Source organism: Sylvia atricapilla, chromosome 5, assembly GCF_009819655.1.
Source record: "Sylvia atricapilla isolate bSylAtr1 chromosome 5, bSylAtr1.pri, whole genome shotgun sequence".
NCBI lineage: Eukaryota > Metazoa > Chordata > Aves > Passeriformes > Sylviidae > Sylvia > Sylvia atricapilla.
The window spans coordinates 64,823,550-64,840,471 of NC_089144.1; the positions used below are offsets into that span (position 1 = coordinate 64,823,550).

The 16,922-nt window shown below is 41.9% G+C and overlaps 2 protein-coding genes across 2 annotated transcripts in view; one reads left to right on the top strand and one right to left on the bottom strand.

Moving 5' to 3' along the window:
* The window catches only part of IFT56 (intraflagellar transport 56), a 47,553-nt gene extending 45,786 nt beyond the window's left edge, over positions 1–1,767 (bottom strand). Inside the window, exons 1-3 of the mRNA XM_066319841.1 lie at positions 1,712–1,767; positions 782–919; positions 382–474 (exon numbers count right to left, since the gene is read on the bottom strand). Coding sequence (XP_066175938.1) covers positions 382–474; positions 782–919; positions 1,712–1,714 — 234 coding nt within the window. The 5' untranslated portion in view covers positions 1,715–1,767. The remainder of the gene's footprint in view (positions 1–381; positions 475–781; positions 920–1,711) is intronic.
* Positions 1,768–10,446: 8,679 nt separating this feature from the next.
* Positions 10,447–16,922, top strand: part of GUCY2C (guanylate cyclase 2C) — a 45,183-nt gene continuing 38,707 nt past the window's right edge. Inside the window, exons 1-4 of the mRNA XM_066319842.1 lie at positions 10,447–11,173; positions 12,100–12,212; positions 13,520–13,587; positions 15,463–15,678. Of these exons, the coding sequence (XP_066175939.1) occupies positions 10,960–11,173; positions 12,100–12,212; positions 13,520–13,587; positions 15,463–15,678 (611 nt within the window). The 5' untranslated portion in view covers positions 10,447–10,959. The remainder of the gene's footprint in view (positions 11,174–12,099; positions 12,213–13,519; positions 13,588–15,462; positions 15,679–16,922) is intronic.

The following is a 16,922-nucleotide window of genomic DNA, read 5'->3' on the forward strand; positions in this document are numbered from 1 at the left end:
TCATACCTATCACAGATAAGCTACACAATGAAGACAGAAACATTATTAAACCTGAAAAACTAAACTGTGGAAACCTAGCTGCAAAAAGGGAATGATGGATTTAGGACATGAACTATGACATTCAAGAGAAGATATTAAGCTACTGAGCCTCGAATATCAAATAAGTCAGTACATAACATTAGAAAAGTTCTGTTTTCATAGGCAAAATACCATTTTTTTTCCCCAGATCCAAACTGCTTCCCACAGCATCTGCCTTATTTACTGTATATTTGTACCTTAACTGGCTAGCAGGGCTGTTCCCTATTACAGACCATCTTCCACCTGTTGTCACTGTTTTATCACAACATCCCAGTTTTGGGAAGCAGGATTTCCCCACCTTACCTCCAGAGCTCTCTTGTAGTCACCCAAATGAAACGCACAGTAGCCGATCCAAAGGTTGCCATCCTCCACCTCCTCACCCACGTGCTGTTTAAACTTTGTAGAGAACAAAGAATGTAAGAATTCTGTCAGCTGCCCCAGCTTGTAAAGCCTCACGGTTAACTAAAGCGATACTAGGTTATCATATATCGCGGATGGTTTGACGGCGGTGGCTGCTGCAGGGGAGGAGCTGCTTTGCCGCTCGGCAGCAGGCAGCCCTCAGGGGCCAACCCCGGCTCTGTGAAGCAGGACCCCAAGGGGGAGAGGGGGTCACAAAAGCAGGGGAAGGGGTGCTCTCGCCCCGCAGCCCTGAGGGCACGGGGCTGGCAGCGACGACACCGCTCTCCCGAGGGGAGCCCGTCACCTCCAGCAAGGCGATCGCGCCGGTGAAGTCCCTCTGGGCCAAGAGTTCTTCCAACTGTGGCACCTCCTTCCCTTTCTTCCTCCGCCTGTCTCCCGGCGGCGGAGTACCCCCCACGGCCGGCTTGGCCCGCGAGAGCATCTGGGCGGAGAGCAAAGAGGAGCCGGGTCAGAGAGGGCTCTCCCTCGGCGGTGCCTTCCCCTGCCGCCCCTCGCCATCCCGCGATCCCTCACCGCCCCTCGCCATCCTGAGATCCCTCACCGCCCCTCGCCATCCCGCGATCCCTCACCGCCCCTCACCATCCCGCGATCCCTCACCGCCCCTCGCCATCCCGCGATCCCTCACCGCCCCTCGCCATCCTGAGATCCCTCACCGCCCCTCGCCATCCCGCGATCCCTCACCGCCCCTCACCATCCCGCGATCCCTCACCGCCCCTCGCCATCCCGCGATCCCTCACCGCCCCTCACCATCCCGCGATCCCTCACCGCCCCTCGCCATCCCGCGATCCCTCACCGCCCCTCGCCATCCCGCGATCCCTCACCGCCCCTCACCATCCCGCGATCCCTCACCGCCCCTCGCCATCCCGCGATCCCTCACCGCCCCTCACCATCCTGCGATCCCTCACCGCCCCTCACCATCCCGCGATCCCTCACCGCCCCTCACCATCCCGCGATCCCTCACCATCCCGCGATCCCTCACCGCCCCTCACCATCCCGCGATCCCTCACCGCCCCTCGCCATCCCGCGATCCCTCACCGCCCCTCACCATCCCGCGATCCCTCACTGCCCCTCGCCATCCCGCGATCCCTCACCGCCCCTCACCATCCCGCGATCCCTCACCGCCCCTCACCATCCCGCGATCCCTCACTGCCCCTCGCCATCCCGCGATCCCTCACCGCCCCTCACCATCCCGCGATCCCTCACCGCCCCTCACCATCCTGCGGCCGGGCCCGGGCTCCGCGCTGCGCCGGCGGCGCCGTTGCCGGGGTAACGGCGGGACGGCGGAAGGCCTCGGCGAACGGGCGCCGGCTGACGACCGGGGCCGGCCCCAAGGTTCCGCCTCCCCTGCGGCGGACGGCGATCTCCGGGACAGAGAATCTCCCTCGATCAGAACCACGCTGGTCCTCCTCCAAACCTCGTGGCTCTTCCTCTCCTCGCCTTTGGTTCTTGGCCTGAACATCCCGGTCCCGTACTTGGGTCGCCACAGCCCCGCGGGTTTGGGACGGAGCGGCTCTCAAGCGGCCAGATGGAGAAGGACCTGGGGATGCTGGTTGACAGCGGTTGAACATGAGCTAGGGTGTGTGCTGATTTTTAGAGAATTAATTAGTGTGTTATAGAAATATATGGTATAAAATAATTTTGAATCCAACAAATAAAACTCGATTGTGAAACTGCAGCCTCTGCCGGGAACAGGGGAAGCAGCACGTTTGCAATAGAAAGAAGGGTGGCTCCACCAGGAGATGGGTCTCTTCTGAAGATGGGATTACCAACGACCCAGTGATGAACACCTCATGAACATCTTACCTACATCGGCCTGGGTGTGCATCCCAATACCTGGTTCCTGTAAATGCAATCAGACATCCAGCCCTGCCTGGAAAACTATTCATCAGACCGCAGACAGGAAGAAAAGAAATATGAATATGGAACAGTGACCAGATAGACAAAAGGATGAGGCAACCTTCTTTCTGGCTGAAAAACTGTATAAAAACCGACCCTGCAAAAGTGAACTTCATTAACAGGGAGAGAGATATGGGGCGATAGAGGCCGCATCTGAGGTTCACCCAGTACCGATCCCGGGCTCGGTGCTGACCTTTGCTTGGGGCTTTTTCGAATTTCTATTTGGCAGTATTTCTCAGTAAAATGGCTTATTGATGAAATTGGCTGATCACTAATTACAGGTGTGTCCAGGTGGCCAAGAAAGCCAATGGCATGCTGGCATGTGTCAGATAAAATGTGGCCAGCCCCTGTAGACTTGGGAGGCCGCACCTCAAACCCTGTGTCCAGTTTTGACAAGAACTGCATGGAGGGGCTGGAGCTTGTCCAAAGGAGGGCAGCAAAGCTGCTTCGGGGTCTGAAGCACAAGTCTAATTGTCCCAAAACATTTTTTTTTCACCCGATGTTCAAGAGGCCAAACCACACAGAGTCAAAGTCTTTGATATATTCACAGTTCTGCTCAGAAAGGGATGCTGGGTGACAAATGTCACAAGGACAGCTACCAAAACTTTTCATTGTTTATACATTTTAGCAAACAAAGGCATTGAGATCCATTGCCTACAAGTTACATAGCTCCCTTAGTCATCAGTATTCTATCTTCTTTTGATTAATGATTCTCTCACTTTTCATGCTGATAAGTCTACATTGCTTTCTTCTGTGTATTTTTTTTTAATAGATTCTTTCAGAAGATCCCATTGTTTTAAGGATCAACATAAATACAGCTAAAATAATGACTCAAGTGAAAGAAAGCTCTCAGCTGCCCCACCAGTTTGTTCCATTTCCAAGTGGCTCCTGAATTTGTATGTAGTAGATCCAAAGCTGGGGAATGCACAAGAGCTAACAGATGCACAGTGCCCCTGGGTTAGCTGTCGGTACAAGAAGGACAGTGTCAACTGTGATAAAAAGTGATAGCAGCATCAAATTGACCAAAATATTTTTAGCCTGTCTGGTGTAGAAATTTTTACTAAGATGCAATACAAAGTAGGTGGAGATGTTATAATTTTTCCTCATATGAAACACTAATATGACAATTCATAAATTAAAGACAAGTCAAGAAGTTTGTCTACTCTAGAATAATACTGGAAAACTGCTGCAGTTCTTACCCTCACTATTCTTTTAGCCAGTGCCATTATCCTGAGTCTGTGAGCTGTAAAATGATTAATGATCATGTTTATTTCCACACAGTTATAGCTGGGTGAATGGGAATTTACTTACATTAATGGCAGCAAAAGGGAAATCATGCACCCATGACTAAACACCAAGATAATCATCAGAGGATGCAATGAGTGTTTAAATAAAAAAATCAGGATCTGGAAAGTGAGGTCTAAGAAAAGGAGAGGAAGAAGAGGAATGAAATTTAAAAAACAAGGAGAGAAAGTAAAAGCAAGAAGTGGAAAAACACTGCTCGTCATAAACTAAAGCAAGAGGTTAGGATGTGACCTTTGCATCAGCAACAATCATGGTTCAATTTCCACAATATCTGGGTACGATCATTCAGTAATGATGCTTCACCACGTTCTGGATCTTGTACCTTTGAAAATGCACGTGACAACATCTGACATCTCAAGATAAATGATACGCAAAAGTGAGAGCAATGAAACGCTCCCCTGCTACAGCTACAAAGGCAATCCCTTGAGATGAGACAGTGGGAAATGATCCCTTTAAAAGCAAGAAACTTGAACAATACCTGCTTCTTTTTTTTTATGGTGTCAGCAACTTCTGAGTCTTAATCTACCCTGGATAGACCACCCATGATGAGAAAAGCTGTAACACATAAGTTGATGGACTGTGTGTTCCTTTAACACTTTTATTGAGCCTCTATTACCCAAGCTCAGAAAGGCAGACAGCAGCCATGTCAGTTAATGACCACCAAATGGTGACAGGAAAATTCATCATTTTTATCTTTATTTGGGAAGGGGAAACTTTAGTTTTCACTCATGGTTATGTCTGTGATTTTTATGGGTCTATGAGAAATGCACCTTCAGAATTTTTCTGATATTTCCAGCATGCACCTGTCATCAAGATTCAGTCAAGTTAATAAAAAAAGCTGTCCTTGTATTTGATTTTAGCATTACTTTTAGGTAAGTTTTTAGAAGTTTATGTATGTACAACCGAAGGAGGGGAGGCAAGACAATCCACTGGTCCAGTATGAAAATGCAATGCATGGTTAGCTGTGCCTGCACAAACTTGTCTAAGCCAGAAAGCTGCATCACTGCAGGTGCTATGTCCCAAAGAATGCAGTTGTACTGCTTCAGGACATGTGCTGATATATTTGCACAATGTTCCACTGCCACCTGGATTATTTACAGGTTCAAGTGGGCACTAGCTTGAAAAATCTCATAACTCCATCCCAGCACACAGTATAAATATGTGTAATGTTTAATAAAAAGAGTTTAAGGAAACTGGAGTATATGTCCAAGACATAAATTATTACACACTCAAGCTGTTTACCTTTGTAAAGATAAACAGAACAGATGTTTGCCGACTAAGGATAGCTTACATTTGTCTCTTGACAGAGTGTATCCTGCTGAGTGTACCAGAGGCAAAGCGGTATGCTGAAGAGGTAAATGTGTTCTGTCACTCTGGAAACAAAGTCCTTTAGAGAAAGAAAACAGCAGTTAAGAGGAAAGACTTTCTGCTATTTATTTTTGTAGCGTACACGTTAGGTGGATAAATAATATTCACATCAAAATGTGTATGTGTTGGGAAAGGGTTAACAGGAAGAAGACCTTCTTAATTGATCTAGATGTTTATGACACATCATATATTTAGCTTCATCTTCTGGTGTGTGGCAACATAATAGATCAATAGAAAGATGGGGCCACCACCCAAGCTGTTGGTAATATGATGCAATTGCACTTTTCTTATCCTTGTCTGTATTGTTCCTTTTACTAGATTGGTAACTTCTGATGAGAACAGTCAGTGCTTTGCAGTATAATTTTGTTCTAATCTGTGTCAGCAACTAAATTATGGCAACAACCTGAACTCTCAATAACCCATGGGGAATGGCTATAATACCATGCTGTACTATCAGGATCATGCATCATATGACCCACATGTTTTTATGCTGGTTTACAGGCTTGTTGCTTATCAGTTGCTGGTTCCAAAGCATAGTGTTTGCAAAATCTTTCTTTATGTTCTTTTGTAGTAAATGAGAAAGAAAAGAAGATCAGTTCTGAAAAGTCAATATAGCTGCTGTGTAGCTGCTATACATGTATAATATATCTATGTATACAGCTGCTATGTATGTATACTATGCAATTAAATTCATAATAATTTACATTATTGTCTTCTAAGTCTTGATAGTGGGAAAATAGTTGTAAAATAGTTGTAAAGATAGTTGTAAAAATAATTTAAAAAATGGGAAAACATTACTTCATATCCTCGGTCTCCTCTCTAATATTGAAAGTTAAAGAAGACATCTTTATACTGTCCAGTTGAAGCCAATAAGTTACTGACATTAAATAAACACAGATATTATGGTGCTGTATTTTTTTTTTCTTTTCTGTCTGTAACCATATTTGTGATTCCAACCTCTAATGAAACTGAGAAAAGGGAAACTGAAAGTTTTCTGTTTTGTTTTTCTTCAATGTGATTTTTGAAATCTTTTCAAAGACAAGGTAGAAGCTCTTAAAGCCCCAGACAATCAATATAATTTGGAATCAGAGTTAGTAATAGTGGCTAGAACTTAAAAACAACATCAGTGTTTTTCAGCATTTATCCTGTTGGCTAAATATGATCAACTATACAACATATAATGTCTCGTGCATATTTATTAGTAAAAATTCAGTATTTTATGGAAACAACGTTGACAGCTTCGCTTGTTCAAAATATAGACATGATAAATTTCAGGCCACAGAAATCAAGGAAATTTGTTGTCAGAGCTGGTGAGAATTAAGAACATAAATGCATTTACTGTTATTTTTATTTATAATATTTTCAAATTTTTTTGGCTCTCCCTTCTTCATGTTTTTCAGTTCTGCAATACTGGAGAGACTTGCAGCATCTCTTTCATTTTAATAGGACCTCATATTTTTGTCTACTGCCAAAGTTCCTGGTGCTGGAGAAAATAAAAAATATAATGTGCAACTGTGAAAAACATAATCTGATGACAACAATTGTAAGTAAATGACATTGAGAATTAATGGTAGCAAATATTCAGGAGAAAAATCCATTTTAAAGTACACTGTCAAAATACGTTATTCTGCAAAATAAGATGATCGTGTCAATGCATGTTTCTTTGCAAACTAGTGGCTTGAAAAATGCTACCTTGGTTGTCTTTGGTACCAAAGAAATTGAAGACAAGCTGACAATATGTTTGTGTTATTTTCAGACTTATTAGGACCATTACCAACTACCACAAGTAGCAGTTTGACTGACGGCAGGGACTCAATTCCTTCACCTAACTCTTTGGCTCTTCTGAGATTTCTGGAATTTTCATTCCATATATTCTCTCTATTTTCTTCTCTATGAGTGGTCAAGTGGAAATAATGATTTGTAACTAAGTAAAAAATAAATGAGGCTGCATGCCAGTAATAAGACCCTAAAAATGAATGTGATAAAGGTGTTGGAGATAAAGGCATTGAAGATACTGCATCATTCAGTTGCAATACATTATGGGCTGATACTCATAGGGACTCTGTGGTGCCCTGACAGGTGTATCGTTCCCATTTTCAGAACCTTCAGACTCTGCACAACAGAAGAGAAGCCACTGAAACGAGGAGAACCCTGTCACATGCAGCATTAAAAAAGGAATGGAAAATGTTCTAAAGAGTATAATCATTCATAAGCTGAGAGAGGAGCAAATCTTTGTAATTATTTGCTCTTTTTTTTTTCTCTGACTGTCCTTGAATTTTCCATAAGACTGAGAGAACTTCTCAGAGTATTTTTAGATTAGAAAGTCAGTGCTGATTATCAGTTGCAAATACATCCTATAATATCTAGTTGTTTATTATCCAGTAAATCCTAGGGCAGAACAAATACAGTGCTTTAAAGTGCTGTAGAACCAGGCACTAAAAGCCACTTTTCACTAAAACCAATGAGACAGTTCTCTGGTGAGTTAATTTGAGGTGATATTTCTAATCTAACACTGACTATAAGAATACCTAAAGAGAACTATTACGATGTTTTGTAGCTATGCAGTATATGAACAGGTAATGGTGGTGGTGGTGAGGAACTGAATTTTTTCTTCAGACAAATAAATACAGGGCCTGCCTATCTGAATCTGAATCATCCCTGTGTTGCTGAAGCCAAAGTAAGTGATAAACTACCGTGATTCAAGGAGAGAGTCCATGAGCTAGGATTACATCATCATGCTAGGATTACACAGATGAGGGTCTCAAGCTGATGTTCACTTAAGTACTGACTTCTTGGATAGACACTTGCTTGTAGTGCAGGTGTGTAATACTGAGATCTTTTTTACCTTTCTGCCAAGATTACAGCAGTAGCTGATGCCTAGAAGCCTTAGCTAAAAAGAATGCACTGGGGATGTTAGATGTGGTTTTTTAGCACCTTGTTCTTTAGACAGTGATTAAATCTCAGCACTTTTAAGAGAGAATTAATTGTTCTAGAAGATGTGCTTTAAGGATGTTTTGTGGGTTGTCAGGAGAGGTTACCTTAGGCAGGATATTGCTTGAATTTCTTGCTCTGTTTCTCCACTTTCGAGAGACATTCTTTCAGAGGAAGGCAGAGTTATTTGCATTTGCCTTGCATTACCTGTAGTTCTGTTGTGAGCCAGTATTTCTAGTTGAAGCTGCAGTCATCTACAGGTGTCAAAAAGCTTTCTTCTTCCCTCCAACACATAATCTATCTTCTGAGTTTCTGAACTGGATCCTTTGCTGACTAGTCTTGGAAGTGTGAGAGCTGGCTCACGGTTGAGAAAAGTGAGACAGTGGAGAGAGTGCTCTAGAGAGATAAGCAAGGTTTCTTTGAGTAGCTGTGTGGTCTGTATCACTGTTAACCTCTTGGGTTTATAAACTGCTAGACTGGAAGAAAGTATGAGATGAGGTTGGCTGGATCCTTGGGAGTTCAGCTATGTTCTGCAGCCAGGACACTGTGAATGGACTGGCATTTGTGTCCCATCTCTTCTATTCCTCAGGGCTAACAATGCCTTAAGCAGAGGCAGCAGCAAGGACAAACTGACAGAAGCTTTTGCTTTTGGTTGTGGCAAGCCTATCAAATTTTGTGCTTTACATATCTGACTCATTTATTTACTTTTTCTTCTCTCCACCCTCATGAACTTCTATAGTATCAGTAACTGTCATATTTACAATGCAATGACACGGCTTTTCTTTGTCTCTCGTATGCCATGAGGCAGATGTTACTGATCAATCTGCCAGGCGACTGTGTTTGATGTCCAAAACCGCAAGGTACAAGGGAAAGTGTGGTATTTGGTGGATTTCATGGAGACCTTGTTTCATCCTAGCTGCTGCCTCCTGCCACACTCCCTGCTGCTTTATGTCACCAGTTTCTTCTATCATGGGAATTCATTGAGAGACTACACACACACCAGGAAATTAAAAAGTTGAGAAGTCAACAATTAATTTGTATCATATTCTGGCTGAGGTTTTGGCATTGTGATGGTGTAGGACAAGGGAGAGAGTAAAAAGAAATGCTGTGATAAGGCTATCGATTTTACTTTTTGTTTTTAAAGGACAATTTTAAGCTGCTAAGAAAACCGAATAAATACATTAATAGATACGAAGCCACGGAGACCTCAGTGTCATTACATACCTCCTGTGTGATCAGCTGTGTAAAATACTCAGTTGTAGCTGCATTATCCTTGCTGACTGTTTCTTCCAGATAGGGTAAGAAGAGTATGAAAATGCAAATCCTGCTCTGCTGAAGTTAATGATAAATCTCTTATTGACTTTTATGGGATAAGTTTCAAGGACATTGGAAATACCTGTAAACCAGTGATGAGCAGATGATCTCCACATGAAAAGCTGTGTTCCATTCTCAATCTGTGACTCTAGCCAGCCATACTAGTCCACTTGTTTACATGACAGACTGCTAATTTATAATTACTGTATTATTAATTACAAATGCTAGATTAAATATGCAAGATGTTTGCAGACTACTTTTAAATGCTGGGTCATGGTCTCAGCACTTCTCTGGGTATTAGAAAGATTCAAGCAATAGTAATTTCGTATTAAAATAGAATCATGTAAGAAGGTCTGTGCAAACATATCTGAGGTGTATTCAATACCTTCTAAATACAAGCTTTGAAAGAAGCCATGAAATTGCAGTCTTGTTTTATACCACAATCCATTACTTACATTGTTTCTGATTTATTTCATTATTTGTCTTAAAATGATGTCAGGAAGGTAATAAAAGTTAACTTTTATTTGATTTATTATCTGACAGCCTCAGTGTAGATTTCAGTAGAAAAACAAAAGCTGTTGTGTGTGTGCATAAACACCTCATATTCAGCAAAAGCACACACTCTGTACTTTATTTAAATTTGTTTCCTTTGTGCCCAGAGTTTTCCATAAGTTTTTTGTTTGTTGTTTGTTATATGTTTTTTGTTGTTTTGTGGGGTGTTTTTTTGTGAATGCCATTTAAGATTTAGCTTTGGCCCTGCAGGTCTGAAAGACCTTCAGCTTTGCTAATCTTTACCTGATGCAAGAGGTCCATCACTTAAAGTCTGAATGTTCGGGGCCCCCATTTGAGGAGGTGGGAATGGGCGATGAGGGCTGTGCTAGCTGGGAGCAGATGTGCCTGGGGCAGACCCGGGATGCTTTGTTGCACAGTGCTGAGCGAGAATGAGTGGACAAGCCTTGTACTGAGTCTGTAAAAAGAAAGAAAGGCTTTGGTCTGAAGGACTGCAAGTGGGACATTTTTGTCAACAGAAAAAGTACTTCACTGTTATAAGCTAAAGGAATGAAATTGGTAACTTATCACAGAAGAAAATACACCCTTGATTTATGATCTCAATCAGCAGAGATGGTGTGGCAGTGTAATCAAGAGATGTAGGGCAATGCAAACATGAAGTAACCATCTGTTTTCCTCTAGGCTTTAACAAACCTTATATTTTATTTCCATTTTGAAGGGTTGTCTTTATGGTTCATTTGTCCCCTCCCCTTTCTTCTCTCAGCTTATGCCTGCGATGAAGAGTTAGGGCACCTATCAGGCAAGGTTTCTGGTAATGTTTCAGTTTATAGCCTCAGCCTTTCCATGAGCAAACATTCTCAGCAACCTTTAGCCTCTCTCTTTTCCTGAGTTTTGCTGCTTCTAGTTTTTCACCTTGAAGTGCCACCACCTAGTACACTGGAGGGACGGGCAGAGGTGAAGGAAGGGAATAGGGAAGTGCAGGAGAGAAGGATCGCACAGCCTGTCTTTGAATCTACAGAGTGGAAATCTTTCTTTCTATCCAGGAACAAAATCAGTGCAGGCTATCTGAAAGAAAGAGTTAGAAGACCAAAAAAAAAAAAAAATGGGAGAGCACACACAATGGGTCTAAACTGAGCAATGATGAAGCAACTGGTATTGGTGCTGGCCATTTGGCCTTTGTTATCCTCACTGCAGCTGCTGAAGCAAGCGGGTTCAAATCGGTGTAGCAACAACAGTTATGTGATCAATGTGATGCTTATGAATTACTCGGATTTCCCATCAAGTACTGATAGTTTGAAGTTAGCTGTGAAACAAGCCTTGGGAAGGGTACAAAAGGAATTCCAGATGACAGGTAAGCCAATGGGTGTTGGTTACCCCTCTCTCTGTGTGATTTCTTGTCACACTTTTGTGTCACAGTTTTATACTCATCTGACCTTTAGCAAGGTGCTTCTCAGACAGACTCCTTGCTTGCCCATCTTATGTAGATCTTATGGAAATAATTACCTCTCTTTGTATATATAGAAGTGCTCTACAAATGGACAGAACCATCTATGTTTTCATGGTGTTTGGGCAGACCTTTCCTGCATTTTTCTCTGGAGGTGTTCAGCTGGGTTTGGTAATGTGGAAATTATTGAACTGGATCAGACAAGACCAGTGATCCATCTAATGCAGTAATTGGGTTGCCCCTGCTTCCTCTCCTGACTGGATTAGTTTCTACTTTCTAAAAAAAATTTTCCTCTTGACCCTATCTGTTGATCACATCATAATCTGAAGTGTGAAGTATCTGCAGTCTGTATTTTCCTTCATTTAGAATTATGTTGCTTTTATTTATTTTAATATCTTACCTCTCCTTTCAATATCACAAATCTACTGTCACTCTCTAGAATATCACGGGAAAGAGATTCCAAGGAAATAATAAAAGAAATAGTATCTATTTCCTATATGCCTTCTAGTTTAAAAGATTTTGTCCAAGTTTTTTGGAAAGTGGTCTTTCAGTTTCTTCTTACAGAACCTTAAAAATTTGTCTAGTAATGGCCAACACTAGAAGTGCTTTCTACAGAAAGTACTAACACTCAGCAGAAGTCAGCAGTCCACATTGGAGCAGACTTCACAGTCACATCCATAGTAGTGGGGGTTAGGCTGTAGGTAAACTTTGCAGAAGAAGGGAGACCTCACAGTGTAAGTCTGCTCAGACCTGTGTCAGAAGGAGAGGGCTAATAGTGTATTAGTGGTTATCTGCAATTCATTATGCTGTTTGCTTTTACATTTGTGTTACAGGAGAAAATGTTACAGTGGATGCCATCTTCCACCCCTTTACTTCATCACTCTATGTCTCACAAGGCTGCCGTACTAGCACCTGTGAAGGTGTGGAGCTCATCAAAACCATTTATGTGAGTAGCAGACTTCTTTCCTTCTGCTTGGGTGTGCATGTGTGTCTCTGTCTCTCCTTCTTAACCTTTGGTCCTGCTATTCTGTTCCAAAGAAATTTGACAGGGAAGTGAAGTTTTCAAAGAGAAGATGTTCCTGTATGTTTTGTGAAAAGAAGCAGGCAAATACTGGAGAGAGATTCTATGAATGCTTCCCAGAGATTGCCTTCAGCTTCTGGCTTCTTTTTCTATGCTTAAGTTGTCCTCCTTTTTATATCTGCACGAGTCTTTGTATAGCCAGACAACCAAAGCAATCCATTAAAAAAAAAAAACAACAAAAACAACAACAACAACAACAAAAAAACCACAAAAAAACCAAAAAAACCCAAAAAAAACCCAAAACCAAACCACAAACAACAAACCACCAAATAACAATTAACTAGAAACAAGCAAACCAACAACTCAAACACTCAAAACAGCCCAAGCAGAGCAAAAAGGTCCATTTCCAACTGATATCGATCCTAATCTGCTTCACCATCAGTTTACACAATACACAAAGGAGAGAGCTGTGGTGAGGATGGGGACATGTGGGCAGAGAAATCATTAGGCTGGCACTGTTACCAATGCAATGGTTATGGAACTATGCCCAAAGGGCAAAGATGAAGTGCTTGCTTCTCACTGGAAATCACAGAAATCACGTGAGAGAAACTACATGAATGCTTTAATAGGAGGAAAAGTTTCAATTAAAATCGGTGCATTACAAGAAGCCGTGTTTCTGAGGATTTTCACGCCTCTGAGTGAAACTTGGTCAATCCAATGAGAATTTTTAAGTCTAGTAATCTATGACCATGCTGTAGTCTTTGCTAAGAAATTGTCCCTCATGACACACAAAGATACAGGTCAGGCCTCATTTGATGGTCATGGAAGGATTTCTTTAAATACGAGTTTCATATGCACTTAACTAATAACTTTTTTGATACACAGGACCTTGTAATACCAATTCTGCAAATACCAACTGTCTTCTGCAAATGCAAACTCTTCTGGGGTGCGTAATATCAAATGTGCAACTATAGCAATATTTTAATCCTTACTTGCTGTCTGTGTCTTAACAAATGTTGTACTCTATCTTTTTTTGGCTTTCTATGATTTTTTCCTCCTCCCCTTTATGTTTGTTCTCTTAAACTTTCTGTAGCTCCTTTCCTACTAATCTCTTGCTTTTGCTAGATAAATTCTGTGACTCCTCATATCCTACAATTTTCTTCATTCTCCCATCCTCTGCTCTCTGCCAGTCCTCTGCTTTATCCCAAATGACCCTTTTTGATCCCTTGCAGGATTCTGGCACACTTGGCTGTGCTGTCATAGGACCCGCTTGCACTTATGCCACCTTCCAAATGGTCTCGTAAGTACCAATTCTCCCCTCTTATATTGTGATTTTAAAGATGTCAGCTGCTGAGCAAGTTGTTTTGTGAACAACAAACCTGCAGAGACATTGGTGTTTAGAGTACATCAGACACCTCGAGGTCTACAGTCAAGGCAGGAAGACTTTTATATATAGCCACTCTGGTAGGTGGAAGAAAATTCCCCTCCAAAGGCCGTGGATAGAATTTCAGCTTTAGTAGGGAAACTTGAAATTCCTGACAGTAAATTGAATGATTGATTGAGGAGCAGCTGGAAAGCAGCTCTCCAGAGCTGGGTCTGGTGGTGCTGGTTGGCAGCAGTCTCCACATGAGTCAGCAGTGTGCCCCGCAGCACAGAGGGCAAACCCTGCCCTGGGGTGCATCAGACACAGCATCACCAGCTGGTCAGGAGAGGTGGTTATCCAGCTGTACTCAGCCTCACCTTGAGCACTGTGTGTAGCTCTGGGCCTCACAATTTCAGAAAGATGTGAAGGTCCTTGAATGCTTACAAAAGTGGTGAAAGGGCTGGAAGGCATGTCCTGTGAGGAGCTGAGGGCACTGGGTTTGTCTAGTTTGGAGAAAAGAAGGCTGAGGGGAGACCTTGTTGCTTTCTACAGCTTCCTGAGAAGGACAAATGTAGAGGGAGATGCTGATCTCTTCTTCCTGGCATTCAGCTACAGGACAAGCGGGAATGATTCAAAGCTGTGTCTATAGGCTGGACATTAGGAAGCATGTTTGGAGTGAGAGCATGGCCAAACCCTGGAACAGGCTTTCTAGAGACATGGATCATGCCTTAGGCTTATTGTGTTTAAAAGGCATTTGGACAATGCAATTAGTAAGTGGTCTACTGGAATGTGTTGCTGTCCACGGCAGGGAGTTTGGAACTAGATGATCTTTAAGGACTCTTCCAACCCAAACAAGTCTCTGTTTCTATGAATGACATGCTTTAGCTTTTGGTCAGTCCTGAAGTAGTCCGGCTGTATGATTTTTGTTGGTCTCTTTTAACTGAAATAATCTATTCTCTTCTATTCTAAGTCTGTCAGGAAAAAAAAAAAAGTGCCTGTTTAATTAGTGAAATATGCTCAGAATCATTATTTATTACATCATCTATGTCTGTTTCTGTTGCAATAAGTAAAAACCCTGTAACTGGGTAAGTGGACTTTACCTGGAAAATAAAATTTTGTCACAATAATGCCAATAATTCTTATGGCCATGGTTTTTGCAGGCAAAAATTCCCTGTTATAAAAAAAACACCATACAAGAACAAAAATATTTTGAATTTAGTCTGATGACATAGCAGCATCCAGAATATACTTTTGTCCTTAAAAGCTTATCGGCTCTGTGTATAAAATGATCATTGTTTTACAAATTCCTTGCCAGCAGAGAGTTGCCTTAATTTTTTCTCCCTGACTGCTGCTGTTGTACAGCTCCTAAAACACACCTTTGTGAAATGAAAAGATTTTTCCTTTGAATTGTAGGAGAAAGCTTTTTTGATGGCAGAAAGCTGTTACCCTACAGCACTGTCCCAATAAGGAGAATAAATCCAGCCCATGGGAATGGCAGCCAGGGAGCAGAAGCCTGTCTTGAGCCTTTGGACTCCTGTCACAACCCTTAGGGCTGAAATGGTGTGTGGTACCCAAAAGGGTGGGGGTAATTGGGGATGGTGTGAGAAGCTGCCTAGAGCAGTTCAGCAGGGCTTTTTGTACAAATACAGACTTGAAATCTGCTTGTGTTCTTGAGGAGCCTTCTGGTTCAGGTTCAAAATATGTTAAACTAACTCAGGGCACAAGAGGAGAGGGAAATGAGGATGAAAATCAGGTAGCTGCCTTGGTGCAACAGCAATCTGTTCAGACTTGTCCTCTTATCTCTTCCTTCAGACTTGAAACAATACTGAGCCTGCCTCTGATCTCTGTAGGGAGTTTTGGACTGTCCTGTGACTACAAAGTAAACCTAACCCGCCTTCTGACCCCAGCCAGGAAACTGAACCAATTCTTCTATCATTTTTGGAGACATTCTGACCTGCCATTCAAAACCACGACCTGGGAATCTGTCTACATTTACAAGAGAACTGAAACCTCAGAGGCATGCCTCTGGTAAGATCTGGATTCACCTCTGACCCACCTGTTGATAAATGCTGTCTCCGCCCTCACACACGGTTTCTGCAAAGTGTTCTTTAATCCTGCACTTTGGGAGGTGCTTATTACTACCAAGAAATGAAAGGAAAGATGAAGTGTAGCTTTTAGCTGTAGCACTTGCCTGAATGTTTCTCTCAGTCTATTTTAAATATTTGCAAGCCTTTGCTTTTCCTTTGGACAACGTAGCCCACATGTTGTCTGTGATGAAAATACTTGTTTACAGCATCCTTAATATAAATAGTGTGACCTGAGAGGCTCTTCCACAGGCTCTCCATAGATGCCTTTTTAGGTCAGGGGTCTCAGTAAACTCCTAAAATGTTTCTCTGCATTAATAGCTTAAATCTGTAGACACTACTTCCAAAATTCAGACTGTATCTATCTTCAAACAAAATCACCCCGGTGATTGCAGAGTTTAAACTATACTCTCACCAGTTTGGAGCAAAGGAGACAGCATTCATTTTGTGACCTGAAACATCAGGCTGTGCTTGATTCTCAGAAATGCTGGGTTTTCTCCTTGCCTTGGCTGCTTTTAGACAAATAGACTCTTTAATATACCACTATTTATAATTACTTTTCTATTATTTAGTCTTATTTGAATTTCAGCTCATGTGTTTCTGTGCTCCTTTGATTTTTTTTCCCAATTTTGGGATATAAAAAGCTGATTAAGTTAAAAACAATCTCATTTCTCCTACTAATTTTATAAACTTAGCTGAAAGGTAGGAAAGAATTAATGGAAATAACTACTATATATATATCTAATTCATAACCTGAGGGACTTGCAGGATTCTAAGCAAAATCTATGATTGTGTTTGCTTCAGATAGGTAGAAGCATATACTTACGGAATATTTGGGATACAGAATTAAAAGGGTTTTTTTTCTGAATCAAGAGACCTAAAGCTTGATTTCCATTTAACTCTTTTATAGGTATTTATGGATTTTTATTGTTTCCTTCTTCTTTCTTAGTATAGATAGCAACTTGATCACATGATGTAATTGCTATGATTGCCTCTCTTTGATGCTTCAAAATATCAGTGCACTTCACTCATCTCTTACTCCAATCCCTACTCCTCCATGTTTGCAGTTATAATTGCCAATGCACCACACACACTTTAGCTTAACCCCTTTAATTCTGCAGGTTTAATACCTTTCAGTGAAATAATTGCATGGAAGTTATTTCTGGCCTTTCCAAGTGTTTCTTACTT